This window comes from Scomber scombrus, chromosome 9 (assembly GCF_963691925.1).
Source record: "Scomber scombrus chromosome 9, fScoSco1.1, whole genome shotgun sequence".
Lineage (NCBI taxonomy): Eukaryota > Metazoa > Chordata > Actinopteri > Scombriformes > Scombridae > Scomber > Scomber scombrus.
In genome coordinates this window covers 3,803,717-3,822,698 of record NC_084978.1, presented here as the reverse complement: position 1 = coordinate 3,822,698, position 18,982 = coordinate 3,803,717, and the positions used below count along the sequence as shown (strand labels likewise).

The 18,982-nt window shown below is 36.7% G+C and overlaps 2 protein-coding genes across 3 annotated transcripts; one reads left to right on the top strand and one right to left on the bottom strand.

Annotated features, from left to right (window-relative positions):
- The first annotated feature begins 235 nt into the window (after positions 1-235).
- Positions 236-3,918, top strand: atox1 (antioxidant 1 copper chaperone). 2 transcript variants are annotated; one of them, XM_062425507.1, is made up of 4 exons: positions 236-366; positions 1,485-1,560; positions 2,735-2,882; positions 3,203-3,918. In XM_062425507.1, the coding sequence occupies exons 1-3, from the start codon at positions 361-363 to the stop codon at positions 2,857-2,859; spliced, it is 207 nt and encodes a 68-aa protein (XP_062281491.1). In that variant the 5' UTR covers positions 236-360; the 3' UTR covers positions 2,860-2,882; positions 3,203-3,918. The 2 variants fall into 2 exon arrangements, with proteins under 2 accessions (XP_062281491.1, XP_062281492.1); XM_062425508.1 differs by having other exon boundaries at positions 2,735-2,902; positions 3,207-3,918.
- A 3,284-nt stretch (positions 3,919-7,202) lies between these two features.
- On the bottom strand, positions 7,203-12,020 carry LOC133986376 (stonustoxin subunit beta-like). Its single transcript, XM_062426197.1, has 5 exons — positions 11,933-12,020; positions 9,044-10,513; positions 8,423-8,960; positions 7,453-7,472; positions 7,203-7,270 (listed from the first exon to the last, which is right to left on the bottom strand). The coding sequence occupies exons 1-5, from the start codon at positions 12,018-12,020 to the stop codon at positions 7,203-7,205; spliced, it is 2,184 nt and encodes a 727-aa protein (XP_062282181.1).
- Positions 12,021-18,982: the final 6,962 nt, after the last annotated feature.

Here is an 18,982-nt window from a genome sequence, read left to right as displayed (position 1 = left end):
AGCTTGACTGTTATCAGTCATGACGCTACAATAAAACCGGAAGTAAGCAGGCATAATAAAGTAGCAGTTAAATTCTTTATTTTATTTTTATGAGTTTATAATTATTACACACTGCGTTGTATAAGTGTATATTGTTATTTTTAATTAAATACAACTGCGACATTTAAATACCGCATATTAATTCACAAAAAATTAAAATGTGGCTGTTCAAACCGGAAGTGGTCTGGTTTGATAATGACAGCTAGCTTGACTGTTAGCAGCTAACCAGGTTTAGACGCAGAAGTTTCAACACTTGTAAATCAGGCAGAAAGAAAACGCACAGCTGGTTTTACAGTCAGGTTGAGCTACATCACTGCAAACATGACCGTGAGTTGTTACGACCTTTATTATGTATTATTTGTAAAGTTTAAAGCTTTATCAGGTAATGCTAGTTGAGATAGTAAGTTAGCCTGTGTAGCTATTAAACTAGCTGTGAGGTTTAGTGGGTTAATGCTAAAGTTTTAAGGTAAAACTAAAACTAAAAGGGTTAAACGGTTATGTAATAGGAAAGTGGACTAATATGACAACAATAGTTACCAGCAATAACTCAGTTTAACACGAGTCTGCTCACCACATGACTATTAATTATTTTATTATCCATTTGTTTTTATATCAGATTCATACTTTAATAATCATTAATTATAATAATAATTAATTAACTTCTGTCTGTATATACTGTTATTATATTTACATATATTTTGTAAATGCTCACTTCTAACATCCAGTCATGCAGCTTAATCCTGAGCAGTATCCACCTGAGGACAGTCAGTAAATAGTAATATGATAGTTAAAGTATATATCTAGTCTGATATGTAGTTATTACGTTTATTTTTATATTTGAGTTTGTCTTTATAGTTATGGCACATAATAGAGCCAGATCTATATTTTGGTCAGCCTATATTATCTGCAGATATTGGCCTATTACAGATATGTGCAGATAATTAAAAAAAGTTATATAGGCAACATTGTTTTGTATATTTGATCTTAATGCAAGTTTAATTTATACGTACATGTGTTTTTTGTTGTTGTATGTGTTTTATTATTTATAGGAACTTACTGTATAATCATATAATTCCCAGTTATCCCAGTGCTGATTCCATTTTATACAATAAAGTTTATCTTAACATATCTTTATCACAAGTGTTGGATAACTGCATTGCAAAAAATGTGTGTTTATATATATTTATCTATTCTACGTCATGATTTTTGGATTATGTCAAATGGCTGCTTTAACATTGTAATTCCCCTTTTGGATCAATAAAGCATCTATATAAAATTAGATAATACAAACTTTGCTGTCCCATTGGGAAATTTGACATCATAGTGTATAAAATCACATCATAGCAATAATGAGTATAATGAGTGGCTCATTATTCTCCTCCCCAAGAAGTGCAGTGTCATGTTGGCACAGTGACATAACAGGACATGATTTTCTCTTTTAACAGAAGCACGAGTTTGAGGTGGCGATGACCTGTGAGGGTTGCTCCGGAGCTGTGACCAGAGTCCTCAACAAGCTGGGAGGTGAGACTGACGGGTCAAAGAGAATTTGAAAATTGTGATCCTTATTTAACTGATTAGTGTCCTATGTGCAGTAGACCACACATCAAACTACAAGCAGCATGCACGACAGCGAAATTTAAACCAAGATGAATTTACATCCATCAGTGTTTTCTGTGCAGGGTCAGAGGAGATGAGGTAGGTCACAGTTAGTGGGAGGCAGAGTACGCCCACATGACTACAAGGATTACATAAACATACATATATCAGCCTCCCGGTTTTGTCTGTTTATGAAACTAATGGATATCAACCAGCCATGCCAGATTTGTGTTTAAATCTGTCGACATAATAGCTGATATATAACATCACTCTGTAACACCTGTAATGAAATAATACTACACATTTTTATTCCTAATTTAAAGATAAACCTGCATGGTTTTCCTGCCATTAAAATAAGTAATTATGGGCATTTCTTTTAGGTTTGATTTCAGTGTCTATCCTGTGATTGTCAGTGTGCAACCCGACAAGATTAAATATAACAATAAAATTAATAGTAACTTTTCATTACACTCTCTAACCTTTTCTACCTGATGTATCCCAACATCAGTGTGTGCCATTTCGTGACTCCCGTGGCTAGATAAGCAACACTGTGTCTTGTCACAGAGAAAACACACACACACACACACACACACACATAGACAAGTGAAAATACAGTTTCAAAGAGTTCACAGGCTGATTGCATCACACACCCAACCCATGACTTCTTGGCTACAAATTTCGAGTCAGCCAACGAGTCATCTGATGGCTGTGGCATGTTTTTTTTTTGTTTTATTTGGCTGCGTCATTAAAATGTTGAGTGCTTTAGTGACACTTCTGCTTTTTTTAGTTTGTAAAAAAAACAGTCAGGTTGCTGGTATGTTTTCCTTGTTCTGATGAAACACACTCTGCCCTTAAAAGAAACATCTTCCTTTAGATCATATTACACCGTCAGAGTTGATCTGCGTTAGTGAATTTAAGCAATTATTTAGTGATGAACGTTTTATGTTGTTAGAGCAATGCAGCCAGAAATAACACCTCAAAAATGAGTTTCTTGTGGTTAATCATATTCGTAAGTGTTGTTACGCAAGGCGCAAGCCCTGTCTTGTCTTTCCTTGATTTGAAAACAATGTGCCTCTTTGTGTGTCTTCCTGTGTCTCAGATGTGAAGTTTGAGATCGACCTGCCTAAGAAACTGGTTTGGATCGAGTCCGACAAAGACGTGGACGTCCTCACGGAGACGCTGAAGAAATGCGGCAAGGAGGTCAAGTACAACGGCACCAAATGAAGGAGTCTGCTCGTGTACAACAGGTGACATGATAGTGACAAAAGTCCCCCTCTCATAGTTTAGTTTTATGTTTATTACACCATAAGCTTATTGTAAATCTGTGGTTATATTATAATGATGGAAGACGGAGAGCATTACTCCTTATTTTTATATTTTAGAAACAATGATGCTTGATTCAGAGAGGTAGAAAGTAGATGCATTGAAACAAAAAAATCTGAAAATAACAATGAAATAAAAAAAAAAAAAAAAGCCCATTATTCATCTCTTCTGCTGCAGTAAATGTCATATAAATTAAAATAAAGCTTAATAGACTTGCAACTAATGACTTTTTTCCTTTCTTCAGGAAGTAATTGCTGCTGACGCAAACTGAAGATTTATACTGGATTTAAAGTTCTTTACCCATCAGGGAGAGTCTGATGGACCCTGAGTGCACCCCCCCCACCCACCCACCACCCTGTCACATGTCTACTTAAATGCTCAAGCGCACAACAAAACCCCCTCCTCCCCTTCTCCTTGGATGCAGATCTTCTATCAGTGTTGGGATTCACGAAGCCAGGAAACGCAGAGAGTGAAGAATAACAACATACCCAAAGATTATCATGTTGGCACTTCCTTGTCTTAATTATGTGCAACACTGTCTGTGACATCCGCTAATTTGTTTGTTTTTGCTCCATGTGAAACAGCCAGAGGTGATTAAGTTATAACTGTGTTGTCATCACTGTCCAATTATCCTCCAGCATGCCTCCATTTAGCAGGAGGACACAGCCTTGTTGCATCTTGTCATTTTATCTCCAGACGTCTTGTTTTGACTTTGCACTCGTGTGTTTATTCATCTCATCATTAACAGAGGAAGGGGGAATGAGGCAGGGCTTTACATTTAAATGCCAGCTGTAAAATCAAAAAAGAGCATCAGCGTTTTTCACTATAAAACTGCATGAATGGGACACAAGCGGTTTAAAAGTACATTCCCTTAATCCTAAAATACGCAGCAAATTATTGCATCAGTATTATTATATTTTATTTGGATTTGACATCATTAAAATTCATCCCTACAGGCTCCATGTATTTATGTAGATCTGCACCGAGGGGGGGGGGGGGTCGTCCATCTCTCTTCCCTTCAGGGACCTTCTGCTGGACTTCTTTCCCTTTTTTGACTCATTACAGTTTACACTACGATAATCAACTAACCTCACAAAATCAGATAAATCACGTTGATAGAGATGAACTAACATACAGTTTTGTTTTAGTAAGGCCCTTGTTGTAATTTACTTTGGGCTTTTTTTTTTTTTTTTTTGTACTTTGGGGAAAAGACAGACACTTTCTCCTTTCTGTCATGAAATGCTGTGTATGAACAGCGGAAATAAAAATCAGTTCTGTTTCAATATGTTGTAGTTTACTGTTTTATTGTTTTATTTAGACGCTATGTTACACACACAGAACCACCAGGATCACATATATATACAGCGACGTATAAGGGCCATAGATGTTAAAAAAAAAAAAAAAAAAAAACACTGACCTGGAGGAGGGAGGTAATATTTTGAGGAAAAAACTAAGAATATATGCGAGAAAAAACAACAAAAAGGTGTTTTATTGTGTCAAGCATTCACAAAGTCTTACTTTGCAACACTGGAGAGATGTCACTTGTAGTGCATTATGCCTGCTGTGGAAGAACTGATCAAATTGTACTTTTCAGCTCGGTTTAACAATAAGGAGATACTTGTTATCTTTGCCCAGAATCACCAAATCGTCCTAAATCTTTGAAAAGACATTGTATTTCTCATAAATTTGTGAGTTTATTTCTCGCAAATAAGCTACTTTATAATGTCAGAATATCCAAGTTTTTTGCATACAAGACTTCCAGTTGAAGAGTCTGGACCATGTGCTTCAGAGTCACATGGCGATTTGGTTTTATGATGATCATCAATAAGGAAAACTAGTAAATGTTTAAACCCCTACGACTGTGCTGAGTGGGAGAAGCACACTGAATAAAAAAACTAGCAGTCCTTCAGCTCTGCACAGAAAATAAAGAGATACAGCAGAAAGAGATGATAAATTGTATTTTTTTTTTTTAACATTCAAAAGCTCTCAAGAAAGTGTACATATCTATCACAGAGCGCCTCCCAGTGGTCGAAGTATGGAGTCATTATGCAACATAATTACATTTAGCAGCGATGGTACAGTGGTCAGTGTGGCCTGAACCTTTTGGTTAACAGAGACTCTCAAACCAACCAGAAAATGGTAAAGAGATTAGTATTGCAACAGTGAGTTTACAGATATAAGTATAATAGTATATCTGATTTAATGGCAGCATTATATTGGATAGGAGGAGCAAGATAAATAGTATTTCTGAAGATGTAGCTGTATAGAAATGTATTATTTTTTCTTAATTTTTTTTAGAGGAAGAGATGGAAGAAAAGAAAAGAATCGCTGCCACAAATTACACTGAAAATGTCCTGGTGAAACATGATATATGTGGTTTAACTGTCTTTTACTTTTATCAATATGAAATGAATATGTGCTACATTACACATTGATTAGCCCATGCAAAGCAATTCATTTAGTATCTACTAACATATAATGATGATTAAGATGAAATATTGAGTAGCTGAAACACCTGTAGCTTAACATTAGAAGTGTTCATTTATCTTTATCTAGATTTATGCATGTGAAGTAGGCGAAGAGGAAGAAAAGAGGAGGGAGGTGACCTTTTTCTTTACTTTCAAACATGGTTGGATATTAAGTAACTCAAGTAATATGTGAGGAGTGACAAAGTTTTATCTGTTGTTTTTTAACGTTCAGTTGTTGCTGTTTTGTTTTTCATGCACACAAAAACAAGAAATAATGCATTTAAAGGATCTATATTACCAAAATATCAACAATGATTGACAAAGTGATGGTTACAGTTTTATGTTTTAATTTTTTTAACACAAGTATAATGAACCACTCAGGAAACCTCTGCTGGTCTTTGTTTATCTGATTGTGGCTCTGGACCTTCTGCTCTGAGCCTGACCAAGAGTCCTTTTACTCACTCTGGTGATCTGATGCTGCAGTCACAACATTGTCTTTAACATGATGTTTGATTTTGAAAATATTGGTGATGCTGGATTGTAATTCCGTAACATGTCTGTAACACCTGTTGGACATCTGTAGAACACCAATAAAGTGAAATCCTGAGTTGACCACTGTGTGAAGTTTGATTATTTGCTGTTTGTTGGGAAAATCCACAGAAGGCTATTAACGGTGTATGAATAAACATTTTGAAAATAATTAAATGACCTTACTATATGTTTACTCAAAAACAAACTGAATGACATGAAACTGAAGGGGGTTAAATTGGACTGTTGATACTGTATGTTACAGGAGCTGGATACTTGGAGGCTTGCAACCATTTTTTGCAGCTGTCACTCACAGTAATGCAGCAAAAAAATCCACCTGCTGTCCAAAAAGCATTTCCCCCATACACCACCGTGTGGAGCCATTTCACCATGTTCTGACTTACTTTATTATATCATTATGACATTATTGTTGTTTGATTAATTACCTTTATGTGTATAAGAGTATTCACCTAATTATTTTGATGTAATTTATGGGTATGCATCAGGTATGCATGGTTGAAGGGCTCCCCCTGCTGTCCTTTAATATGTATTGCATCTGTGGTAGGGAAATGGGAGTAACAAATGCTACAGTTATTTGGTGACAGGTGGGTTGAACTCATGATGAGAAGGGAAGATTGGTAAGGTCTTTTGAGGGTTCAAAATTATGGTTCAAATTTATGATACTGAACATGGTGCATTACAAAATAAATAGATGTGATGCAAGGTTACAGAGATCTCCATGAAGTGTCTCTATTTCTTGAAGATCAGCTAAGAAGACACTAGACCACCATTGTAAAAGAGACAAATCTGTGCAAACCAAGAACCAATCAATGAGTAGACTGATGAAATCCAGGTTGTCTCAACATACAGTTCATACAGTGAAAGGTTAAACTAAACAGTGTGTGAATGTGGCCCTTCAAGATGTATGACATTTCAATATTTTTCATTCTCTGAGGACCATTGTAGTTGATTGTTTATATTTGACTACAAGCTTAGTTGAGAAGCAGGCTTTGTATCAAAATCAGTATGGATGAAAAAATGGCAATAAAGATGAATAGGGATCTTTAATTGTTTTATTTTTGTGCTGCTGTTTAACAACATTGTATAAGTAAAAAAAGGCCCTACAAGTAGAAAATCAACCGAAAACTGTGTGCAAAATGTTTGTGCTCTCAATGCTCCTATTTAAAATGTATTTAGGACAAGACTATTAGATTTCACCCAGATAACTGGATAAACAGACTCAGTGAATTAGGTGTGGAAGGTGTAGAGGTGTGTCAGTGTGTTTGAGGAGACTCTGTCTGAGCCAATGGACCAGTCTAGTTACAAAATAGATGTTAAAACTCTGTTATTCTTTATGTGTTATTCAAGTTTTACTCCAAACTGGATTTTCCCCACAAACCGCAAATAATCAAACTTCACACAGTGGTCAACTCAGGACTTCACTTTATTGGTGTTCTACAGATGTCCAACAGGTGTTACAGAAATGTTACGAAATTACAATCCAGCAGATCTTCAGCTCTATAAACATCAGCAACATTTTCAAAATCAAACACTATGTTAAAGACAATGTTGTGACTGCAGCATCAGATCACCACAGTGAGTAAATGGACTCTTGGTCAGGCTCAGAGCAGAAGGTCCAGAGCCACAATCAGATAAATAAAGACCTGCAGAGGTTTCCTGAGTGGTTCATTATACTTGTGTTAGAAAGATTAAAACATAAAACTGTAAGCATCACTTCGTCAATCATTGTTGATATTTTGGTAATATAGATCCTTTAAATGCATTATCTCTTTTTTTTGTGCTTTTTTCTTTTTTTACATTTTTTTGTTTTCCTAAAACATAATCAGATTATACAGTATTTCCTGTAGACGCTATTGTGGTGACATAATGTTATTTATCATGTAGCTATTACACTAACAAAATCAACTTGGAAATAAAAAATATTCACACATCATTATAGTACTATCAGATGACTTCAAAATCAACAAAATATTTAAATGCAATTATTCAAGTCTAAACTAATGCTAATGTAAAGTTTTAATAAGGTAAAAGCAAATATAAAATATCTTGTTACCTAACCCGACTTTGGACTTTGCCACAGATGAAACGTTATCCTTGGTGAGTGAGTGGTGTTACAGAGTCTCGATATCATGAAATTCAACAAAAAAGAACAATTTCTAAATGAAAGGAGAGACACTTGAGTTTCTGTTGGGTGGTCTTTATAGTAACGAAGCATATGTTATAAAGTGGGCATATGTTTAACACATCAAATATTAAATCTTAAAAGTAACCAGTGACTATGGATAAGAAAAAGTATAATATCTCCCTCTGATATGTAGTGGAGCAGAAGTATAACGATAATATGAGAAAATACAGTGCTTGAGTAAATATATTAGTTACACTCCACCATGGTCGGTGAGTCTAAAGACAGATCAAGAATCATTTCATCACTTTGTCACTGTTCTTACTCTACAGGGCCAAAGGACAGAGAGCCGGTATTGCTGTAAATGTAGCAGCCTGGGTAAACAGGCTGTGTGAACTGAGCATTGAAGGTGTACATGTGACTCAGTTTGTTGGAGGAGACATTGTAAAAGGACAGAGTGCCAGCAGGCCAGTCCAGATACACTCCAACACGTTTGAGGCCAGTTGGGGGAAAAGAGGGATACTCCAAATTGTGATTGTACCTTGTAAAGAGGTCTGTCTTTTTGACGCAAAAACCCCATGATTGATCATTACTTCCAAAATAACTTTTTTCTCCCCATTTCCTTGGAATTTGTTTGTATGCGACACCTATACCTTTATCTTCATCATAACCATCACTCAACTCAACCTCCCAGTAACAGCGCCCAGTCAGCCCCTGTTTGCACAACACCTGAGAGCAATAATCAAACCTCGCTTGGTCACCAGGATATTCCTGCCATGCTCCTCGTGTCACTTTCTTGTTGTCATCAGAAAGAATAAGGTAGTTGCTTGCTGTTTTAGGGTTCAGGGAGAGATCACAGGCATCTGATGAGGAGAGCAAAACACAATCTGTTAATTTATGTTCTAATAGTTATATATTACTATTATGAATCCTTATGAATACTTACACCACATTAAAGCAGTTTTGTCTGTGATCGTCTCCACAGGGGGGACGGCAGGCCTTGAAAAATTATCAGTCATCAGAATGCCCTCATTGTAATGGTAGATGGTCGCTCCTTTGTATTTCTCATTTGCTGTGGCTGTTGCAAGGAAACGGACAGTGCTGCTGTTCTTGAGAGGTTTGGCAAGATCATGGAAAGCATTGGCTTTTTCTCTCATTTTGGTTAACACTTCATTTGAGAAGTACCAGTGGTCTTTACCAATACATCTTAATTCAGGTGAATGCAAGTAGTTCTTCATGGCATCACAGCAGGGGTCAGCACTTTCCAGAGAGGTGAAGACAAAGCACAGAGCATCTTCTACACCTCGAGCAAGAACCTCTTCATCTAACTCTGACTGATTTGGGACGATCTTTGTGTTTGTTCCTTTCATCATGTCTACACAGGACCCAACGACATTGATCTCTCTCTCTTTGTGATTCATCCACTTGCTTAGTTTATCATGACTGAATGGTGACTTGTCCCTGTCTTCCAAGAGTTTCGTCAGTGAGCTCTCATCTTCTTTGCCTTCACGGATGGAGACGACTGTCTTCGCCATGGTCTGTTGGAGTGCAGATGTGTAATTATTACACTGTCTTTGGAAACTTCTCAGATTTTTGCGAATCTGTGGAAAGTTCTCTGACACGCTCTCAGCCAGAGATTCGTTGCATCTCATTTCCATCTGCCTAAGATCTTCGAGTGTGTCTTCAGCTTTGTTCAGTATTTCACGGCTGATCTCACCCTTTGACTCAGCAGCGTTGGAATCCAAATTCTTCAATGGCATAAGCCGGACCTCCAGTGGAGCACCGTTCTCTTTCTTTTCTCCCAGTAGCTTTGGAAGCTCTACATAGGTCTTCACTGCATCTACAAATGTTGCAGGATTGCTTTCAAGAAAGAGATCCCCGAAGAATTTGCAGGAGAATTTGTTTGTCATGGCTTTTTCTTCTTCAGTCAGCTTGATGTCAATTTTCCCCTCAACATCTATTTTTGGAATCTTCTTTATCGCAGCTTCCATGCTGCCCTGGATGTCCTGAACGCTGCTAGCATCTAACTTCTCACTGTCAAATACAAAGAAAGCATTTGCTCCATAAGTGATGCCAGTGACCACATGTGTTGCTGAGGTCTTCTGAACAACATCTTTCTGTTGCTCATTCAGGTTTGCAAGTTGAGTCATGGACAACTGCTTGAAGTTGGTTTCAGCTTTGTACTGTAACGTCACTCTACTTTGATTCTTGAATTTCTTTTGATCATTCAGGTACTTGGCAGATCCTCCAACTTCGATCAGTCCACCCAGGAAACTTGCCTTCAGAGAAGCTTCAACATTCAGCAGAGAGGACTTGGATTCAATGGAGTCAGATGCTGTAATGTGAAAGGCCTGGCTGCGTTTTGGTTCATCAACTGTGTTCTTTTGTAAAGTGTTGATATCCCACAATGTGAAACCTGTAGAAAATAATAAGTATCACCAGTCTATTAAAATGAGTAAAAACCAAAGCTTCAAGATGAACATGAACAGTAGTTAGTGAACAGCAGTACATACAGCTAATCTTCCTACTCAGTAAATAACTTCCAGACTCCGAGCTGCTAAGTTCTGACAGTATACCGCCACTGTAATCACAGCTGTTATTGCTGCCTGTTGGTTGTGCTGTGCCTGAAGCTGTGCCTGTGGATATGATTATTGCTATCAACATAGCTGTAGATATTGTGGCTACCCTCTTATACTACTCTTAACCTTTGCTGAGAAACTATGGCACAGGATTTGAACGCTGTTGGGGCAATTCACAAAAACATTGCACGACTTTTGCAGCTGCCAAGACTGCACAAATAAGACAAAAAGAAATTGTAAAACATTATGCTGAATCAATTTCAATGTTTTGAAGAAGGCTTTGGAAATTTGAAATGTCTTACCTTTTCCTATTTTAAGACAAAAAGGAAGCATATAATTTGCCAAGCACCCACAAAGCATCCTTAACAACCAAATTGAGTCTTGATGCTCCTTTGCATTTGCACATATTTAAATAAGGTATTATGTATTATAGTATTACTGTAAAGGTATTAAGCATACAACTGGTGCAAAATGGGCCCCTCTCTCAGTAAATGAGCCTTGTTGCAAAAATTCTCTTGTGGAATCTCTCCCCAAAATAAATAATTAAATAAATACATAAATGCTCATATAGTCAACAATTTTAGTTTAATCTCTTAATTCACATTTCTGTCAATGAAATCAGAAAAGATCATGTGCAAACTCCACACATGAATCAACATGATATTTTTGATGATGATATATTATGTTCCAATAAATTAAATGATATTCTCTACTTAATCGACCAATGATCTAATCTTTGCTACTTATGCTGGTCCAGGGTCTGCCCCTAAAGTAACTTCACATCATCTATTGCCCCTATAGATAATTTTTATTTTTTTTGATAATTTTTCTTAGATTTTTGCTGAAATATTGGACCATTGGAACATTTATTGAAATGAAACCATGTGAGAAGTCTAGAGGAAAAATCACTATTTGGTGGAGCTGTACAAATCTCATAGACATCTGAAATGTGAGCCTGACTACAAACTGCTTTATGTAAGACGTCAAAAGACAAAAAGTTTGGAAACCAATGGTTTCATCTTTCACAATGTGTTGTAACTAAAACTGTAGTGGAGTAGAAAGTAACATAGCGGGGAGTGGGAGCATAAAGTAGCATCAAATTGAAATACTCAATTAATCACAAGTATCTCAAAACTGTACTTAGGTACTTGAGTAAATACACTTTGTTACATTCTGCCACTGCTTGTTACAAAAAGTATGCACCTTGTTAAGTTATATACAGCTTTCAGTGTAATGTAATATGAGTAATGTCTTACCTGGGATCAGTGCATCTTTGCGAGCATCGTAGAGCATCCCTAAGGTGAAAGGTCGACCCAGGGCAGGCATCTGTAGCTGAGAGGCCATGTCGTCAACCTGAGGGAAAATATAAAATCAACGGCACATTTCATTCTATATTTGATCAAACTGTCCCAGTCAATGTTACAACTTTCTCTCCCTGTCTCTCCACTAGTTTGTCCTTACCTGGAAAAGTTGTGTAGTTCAGATAAGTTGAGTGTGGCTTCGAACTGGAGCTTCCAGTGTGATCTGTTTGATCTGATTTCACATGGTGACTTATATTCTAGAAGTTGATCCAGCCCTCTCCCGACTCCTCCCCTGACACACCTGCAGCACAACGTAAATTCAAATTTCATTTGATTGAAATAGAAAATAACATGAGAATGTCATAAACCTGAATCTAATATTGTGTTTATTAAGCATAATATGCTTACAGCTTTTCGAGTGAATAAACTTAACATTATGGTGCAACTACATCACTATATGATAATAAGCAGGCACCTTTTTCCCATGCAAAACAGGGTAGCATCTCTTCTGACACACACTGAACGTGCACAACAACGTGCACTTCCTGATGGTGAAAAAGGTGCAAATCCAAACCATAGTTTGGTATGAAAGCAGGATAAAAAAATAGCAATGAGGGAAAAGAGAGTGTCCACACGCAGAAATGTGCAAGCTCCTAAGTATTTATATATAGATATATGTAAATAATAGCCCACATCCTGCTGGTGGACATTAAAAAATAAATGTGGGCTTTTGGGCCACTTTTGGGCATTAGAAGTAAAATAAACACAACCAGCAGTTTTACAGATACTGTCATCCCAAGAAAAGGTTTTATTGTTATCAATCATTTTTAGTCTTCATATTTGTGTTTTAAGACGAAGTAGATGTGGTTTTCACTGCGATTGCCATTTTAATGTTAATGTACAAATATGTTAATTTACTAATGTTATAATGTTAGTATTGTAACTTTAAAGTGCTAAAGAACACATTGTAAATCATATAATATGTTAAATGCTGCATATTCAAATTTAGTGGTTGTTAACATGAAACTGTTGCCGCAGTAACATGCTGATATGCTGCATGCTCATAAACTAATATTTGGCTCAAAGCACATAAAGACCATCTTAGGTCTGTTGAGCCATGTCCGAAAGTTAAGAGCTGATCCTGACCATATTGGGCCTGTTCGACGAGTATGTCAGAGCTCACTTCTATGTCAACATTAACTATAAATGAGTCAGAAACATCAGAAAATGCAAATAAAGATGAACATGCTCATCTTTCCACTGAGGTCTCATTCATATGAGCGTCCAGATATGAAAACCTAAACAACTTGTTATGACATTTTATAGGACTATTACCTACCTGATCAAGTTTATGGTTTATTAAAAAAAAAGCAAACCTGTAAGATCTGTTTAAAAGTGAATTGAACAATGATAACTGAGCTGAAATGCAACATTAAATAAGGGGATTATTATAGTGGTGATATAATTTGTCTTTGTTAGAAATTGCTGATCATTTTGGGTGAGTGAAAGTATAATATTGGGATCCTCATCAGGAAATGTTCAGTGTAATTTGTGGCAAAGATTATTTTATTGTTGTTCCATCTCTTCCTCTAAAAAGAAATTAAGAAAATAATACATTTTTATACAGCTACATTGTTGAGATCTTCAGAAATACTATTTATCTTGCTCCTGCTATCCAGATATGCTATTATACTTATATCTGTAAACTCACTGTTGCAAAACTAATCTCTTTACCATTTTATATCCAGCTGGTTGGTTTGAGAGTCTCTGTTAACCAAAAGGTTCAGGCCACACTGACCGCTGTACCCTCGCTGCTAAATGTAATTATGTTGCATAATGACTCCATACCATACGACCACTGGGAGGCGCTCTGTGATCAAGATATGCACACTCATCATCTTTTTCTGCTGTATCTCTTTATTTTCTGTGCAGAGCTGAGGGACAGGTAGTTTTTTTTATTCAGTGTGCTTCTCCCACTCCACTCAGCACAGTCGTAGGGGATTAAACATTTACTTGTTTTCCTTATCGACGATCATCATAAAACCAAATCGCCATGTGACTCTGAAGCACATGGTCCAGACTGTTGCCACCTGTGTTATTTCTGTCAGCAGAAAAAAATCCCAACATGAGTTTGCTTAAAAGAGACTCCTTTTCCATAAGTCACAACGCTGTGAATTGTCATCTAGGACACAGTTTAGATGTAGTTTCCACAACAACCTCCAGACTAAATTAATCAACTCAGGCACATCATCAGCTGTTAGATTCAGTAATAAAATGCAAAGTAATGAACTTTATGTGATTAAATTAGGCCTCACAGGTGTCTCAGTTCTGTACCATGCCTCATATGGACCAGATATTTCAGGAAATGGGTGTTAAATAATCATGTCTATGTAAATCTCACAATCGCAAACTTAACGATAAAACTTTAATGATCCTTCATGGAGGAAATTTTATTTTACAGCAGTACAAACGAGACCTCAGAGGTAGGTAAGCACTGGATACAGATATGCTCTTTTAAAAAGTTATAAAGTTATATACACATGATACTTAATGCCATATTGCAGTTGCCTATTATTCTTGAGCAATGTGACACAGTAAATATACATGAAATATACTGAATATAACAGATAATGTAGAATAATCAGAATTCAAAGCTGAAACATAGAACATTTTTTGACATTAAACACTTTATACAATATCAGTCTGTCTGTTCATCAGGCCGCTATCACAGACAGATCCACAGCTGGTTCGATCCGTGAATTATCGCCATGGATGACGGCAAGCAGGACTGTCACCAGTAAGGCGTAGAGGAGGGTGGCACAGCAGATGTAGAAGGTCCAGCCGAGGTGCTTCAGCAGCTCAGGTTCCTGCTGTTGGATCGACACCAAGAAGGAGACGAGGGCACCGGCACAGAGAACGACTGCAGAGGAGAAGAGGATAAAGATTACATTAAATATCCTCATTATGTGCTGTAACTATATAGGACAGATAACTGTTAAAGAGATATTTAACCCATGATGCTTAGTGATCAGAGGACACCAGGAGATCATGTTTCCTGACTTGCAGGTTAATAAAAGCTCCATTATATCCTTTTGGTGAATGTGAATTTGTCTAGATACAGTATCCTACATTAAAAAACAGGCAGAAATTAGCTTTCCCTTTTGTTATGTCAATTTTCTGTTTTCCCTGTTGTTTCATAAGGAACAAAATAGCCTATCTCAACTAAAGTTTGGCTGACATTATGTAAGAAGTATAATGCTGACATATCAGACATTAGTGTTCTTAAATGGACCAGGGAGAGCTTACAAATCAGTTTCTGCTCAAAAATGGAGCACCATGTGACAATAAAAAAGATATAATCATAATTGTGGTTTGCCAGTGTCAAATACATTTTAAGTTAGATTTCATACAGTAATATAAGATATATTAAATAGAGCTTTAAGTAAAAATACAAATGAGACTGTAAATATAATAACAGTAAGTCCATTTTATAGTTTTTATAGTGTGGTTATGGTATCACAGACAAAAAACATTGCATTCACTGATATTCAAATATGCTTTGGATGTACAGTTTTGTGCTCGATTCACTGTTTGCTGTATATAAACAGGGACTGGTGGCGCCCCCTGGTGGCCATTTGAATTACTGACAAGCTGGCCTTGCTGGATAAGGAGATGCTGAGTGATGTTTTGCTTGTATACAGTTGAAAATATACAGATTAATTCAGCTGTGTGTTATACTAGTGATGATGTTGAGGATCAGAGCAGCGATGGCTTTCATTCCTCTGGTCAGAGCAGGTCTGACGGTGAGCAGAGCGGCCAGAGACAGCAGACTGGAGGCAGACAGAAACATCCAGGACAAACTGTAGCTACCTGCAAGTAACCGATTTAAAATGTTACAACAAGCCATGGTTGGTTAGATTCTCTTATCTGGACCCACATATGTCTGAACATCTAGGAGGAAACAGCTTTACTAAAACGGCCTCAACGGAGATATCAGCATGTCCGATTTTATATGCATTCTCTAATCAAGTTCAACATGATCTTTGATGCCTCAGATTCAGTGGTTGTTGACATTCCTGATTATGAAATTGTCACTGTGCACCATCATGGAAAAACCCTCTAAAGTGGTCAAAATGTAGTCTGACATACTTGTTGAATAGGCCCCCAAATTGACAATAGTGTTATTAAGACATTGACTCAGCTGGTCTTTATGTGCTCTGACCTGAATTGTAGTTTTAGCATGCAGTATATCAGCATATTAATGTGCCAAAAGTTACACGTTAACAACTACTAATTCTTAATATGCAACATTTAGCATATAATAAAATGTACTACGTGATCATTGAAAATTAAAAAGGTCTTGTTAACATGCTTACATCATATTGTTGCCAAATTAACGTATTTATATGTGAATAATAATATGTTAATTCTATTAAAATGAAATATACCTACTGCCTCTTAACCTTAACATTATTATTCAGGGTATAATTTGACCCATTTTTGCATTTGAGAGCTATAGAAATACCCCAATACACATATCTTTTAGGTGGACTTTTTCTTAATGTGACCCCGAATATACAAAAATGGAAAATAGAAATATACATTTTTTTACATTTTTGTGCAGCTGATACACATTGTTGTATATGCAAATGTTCAAATTTGACCTGCATTTATTAAAACAATTAAAAAATCACCATTCAAACATGTTATATTCATCATATTCTATAATAATGTTCTCCTTGACTGTAATATAGTGATTGTGAATGTCTTTTTGTTCCATTGTTTGCTCTGTGACAGCTTCGTTAAGGAGTAATCAAACATTTATTAATGACTGATGGGGATTTAATGAATGTGAATTGGTGTAGAGACTAATTATGAACAATATACAAAGGTTAAAACACAAATATTCATGTTAATTTTGATGCTTAATTTGTTGAGCAACATACACAAGAAGTGCTTTGGATGAAACCATAACAGCTGCTGCATGTCAACAGATCAATCTCCACGTCTCCGTCTGCAGATTAAGACCATGTGAAATGATCGAAAGCCCCACCCACATACACTTGTTGCACAATTCAGCTATTTAATTACAATGAGCAATACAGGTTTCTTATAGTAGCTTTAACGTGAGTTTTTAATTTCAATGAAAAATGTTAAATATTTCTGTTTTTCATCCGATATGTATAAACCCCATCACCTGCACCTGACTGTACCTGCACTGACTACCCCCCTAAAAAACATCAGTACGTCAAAAGTGCAATAAATTATATATTTTTGGCATTATAGTTAAAGGATGCTTACCCAGCCAGGCTGGAAACGTAGTGCAGCTGGAGAAGCCTTGGTAAGTGCTGCAGAGGGCAAAGAGTCCCTCGCTGGCCCCCTCGGTCTGAACCAGCCACTGAGGCGAACAGAGACTCATTGTGTACAGCACAAACTCCACAGATAACAGGGTTGTCAGCACAGTCACTGGATTCCTCATATTACCCTCCCACACACACATACACACACACACACACAAACACTGTCTCTCTTCAGCGGGTCTGATAGTTTGACCGAGTGGATAATGTCCATTAATTGTTCTTTTTGCTGGAAGAAGCTGCAGTCATCTGGTGTTAGTTTAGTTTTCTGTTCCTCAAGGTTTTTTTTAACAATTTAAAGATATAAATTATGGCGTCACCATTCAAGCAAGGCACATAATCCACAGATAGTTGTTGCCTACAGGTGTGACATGTGTCTAACTCAATGATGGTGAAGCTGAAGAACAGAACAAAGAGTAAAGACAACACTTTTTTTTAAAACTACCATACTGTGTGACTGGCTCTGATATATCTGAATACTTCCACTAACAAATATTGGCTTCTGCCTTTCCACGGTTGATACAATTAATGTAATATACTGAGGCAAATACAGCCTGTTTGCTTTCATCATGAAGCCAATGTTGACCAGCAGGTTGCCATATTGAGTCCACGCTCAATGATTAACACACTTTTGTTGTGTATGTTGAATACTTTTTCTTATTATCCTTTTGAGTGAATAGACAGCAGCCTTGAAATTTCCATTAAGTGAAGCAGTGGAGCGGATAATACCTGACCTTTGTTTTTCATGGTTTTGAGACTGAGACGTTTAGTTTTAAATAAGGGAAATCTTAATGTTACAGCATAAGAAATGATAGTTGAGCTTTCAAGTTTGGTGGAAGGCCCTTTCCAGTTTCAACATCACAATGCCCCTGTGTACAAATCCAGGTCCAGAAAGAAATGGGTTAGGGTTAGGGTTAGGGTAAGAGTTATGGGTGTAAAGGCTTCAGCATGGTTTAAAAAAACTAGTTCGAATGCAATATTGTGCATCCAAATCTGATAAATGTCCAAAGGCGAAAAACATGCCATTGTATAAAGAGGGGTAACCCAATGAATTGTACAAATTGAGATAACGGCGCACAGTTTGGGACAATTTCTCTTCAAAGACATTTATACTGTTTAACCCCTGTATATTTTCTTACCACTAATCCCTGCATCTAAATATACATTGTTTTTTCAAAAAGTTACAACAATTTTCAGATGCATTCATCCTTTAGTCTAAATAACAGAGTTTCAGTCACAGTGAGGTAATCAGATGAGACATAGTGAGGCTTTAATGTCCAAATACAGTTAATCATATAGTTTAACTTGTAGGTAATGATTAAATTTGTGATTTTATGCTTGTGTGCTCATGTGCTGTTGCTTTCAATGGAGAAACACAGCACTGCATATGCAAACTGCTTTCATGCATAAAAAAGATGACATTTTTAGTCTTTTTAATGTCTCACCACATAAAGGCGATTGTATTTTATGCATATAGAGCGCCATGGAACGTGTGTGTCAAACTTCATAAGGAAAAGGAAATGTGTTAAATTTTCCCTTCCCTGATGGCCGCAGACTTTTTTCCTTTCTCCATGTGTTTTGTGCCAGAGGCCTCCACCCTATTTCTACACATTTTCCAAATTCCAAAAAAACTTTAATATATAATTAT

Excerpts from the sequence above, each read along its gene's own strand:
- atox1 (XM_062425507.1), top strand. Across the intron at positions 1,561-2,734 it reads AGTCCTCAACAAGCTGGGAG|ATGTGAAGTTTGAGATCGAC; the intron begins GTGAGACTGACG and ends CCTGTGTCTCAG.
- LOC133986376 (XM_062426197.1), bottom strand. The coding sequence starts at position 12,020 with ATGGCCTCTCAGCTACAGATGCCTGCCCTGGGTCGACCTTTCACCTTA. Across the intron at positions 8,961-9,043 it reads CAAAACTGCTTTAATGTGGT|ATGCCTGTGATCTCTCCCTG; the intron begins GTAAGTATTCAT and ends TCTCCTCATCAG. Across the intron at positions 7,473-8,422 it reads CTGTCCTTTGGCCCTGTAGA|AGCTGAAGATCTGCTGGATT; the intron begins GTAAGAACAGTG and ends TGATGTTTATAG.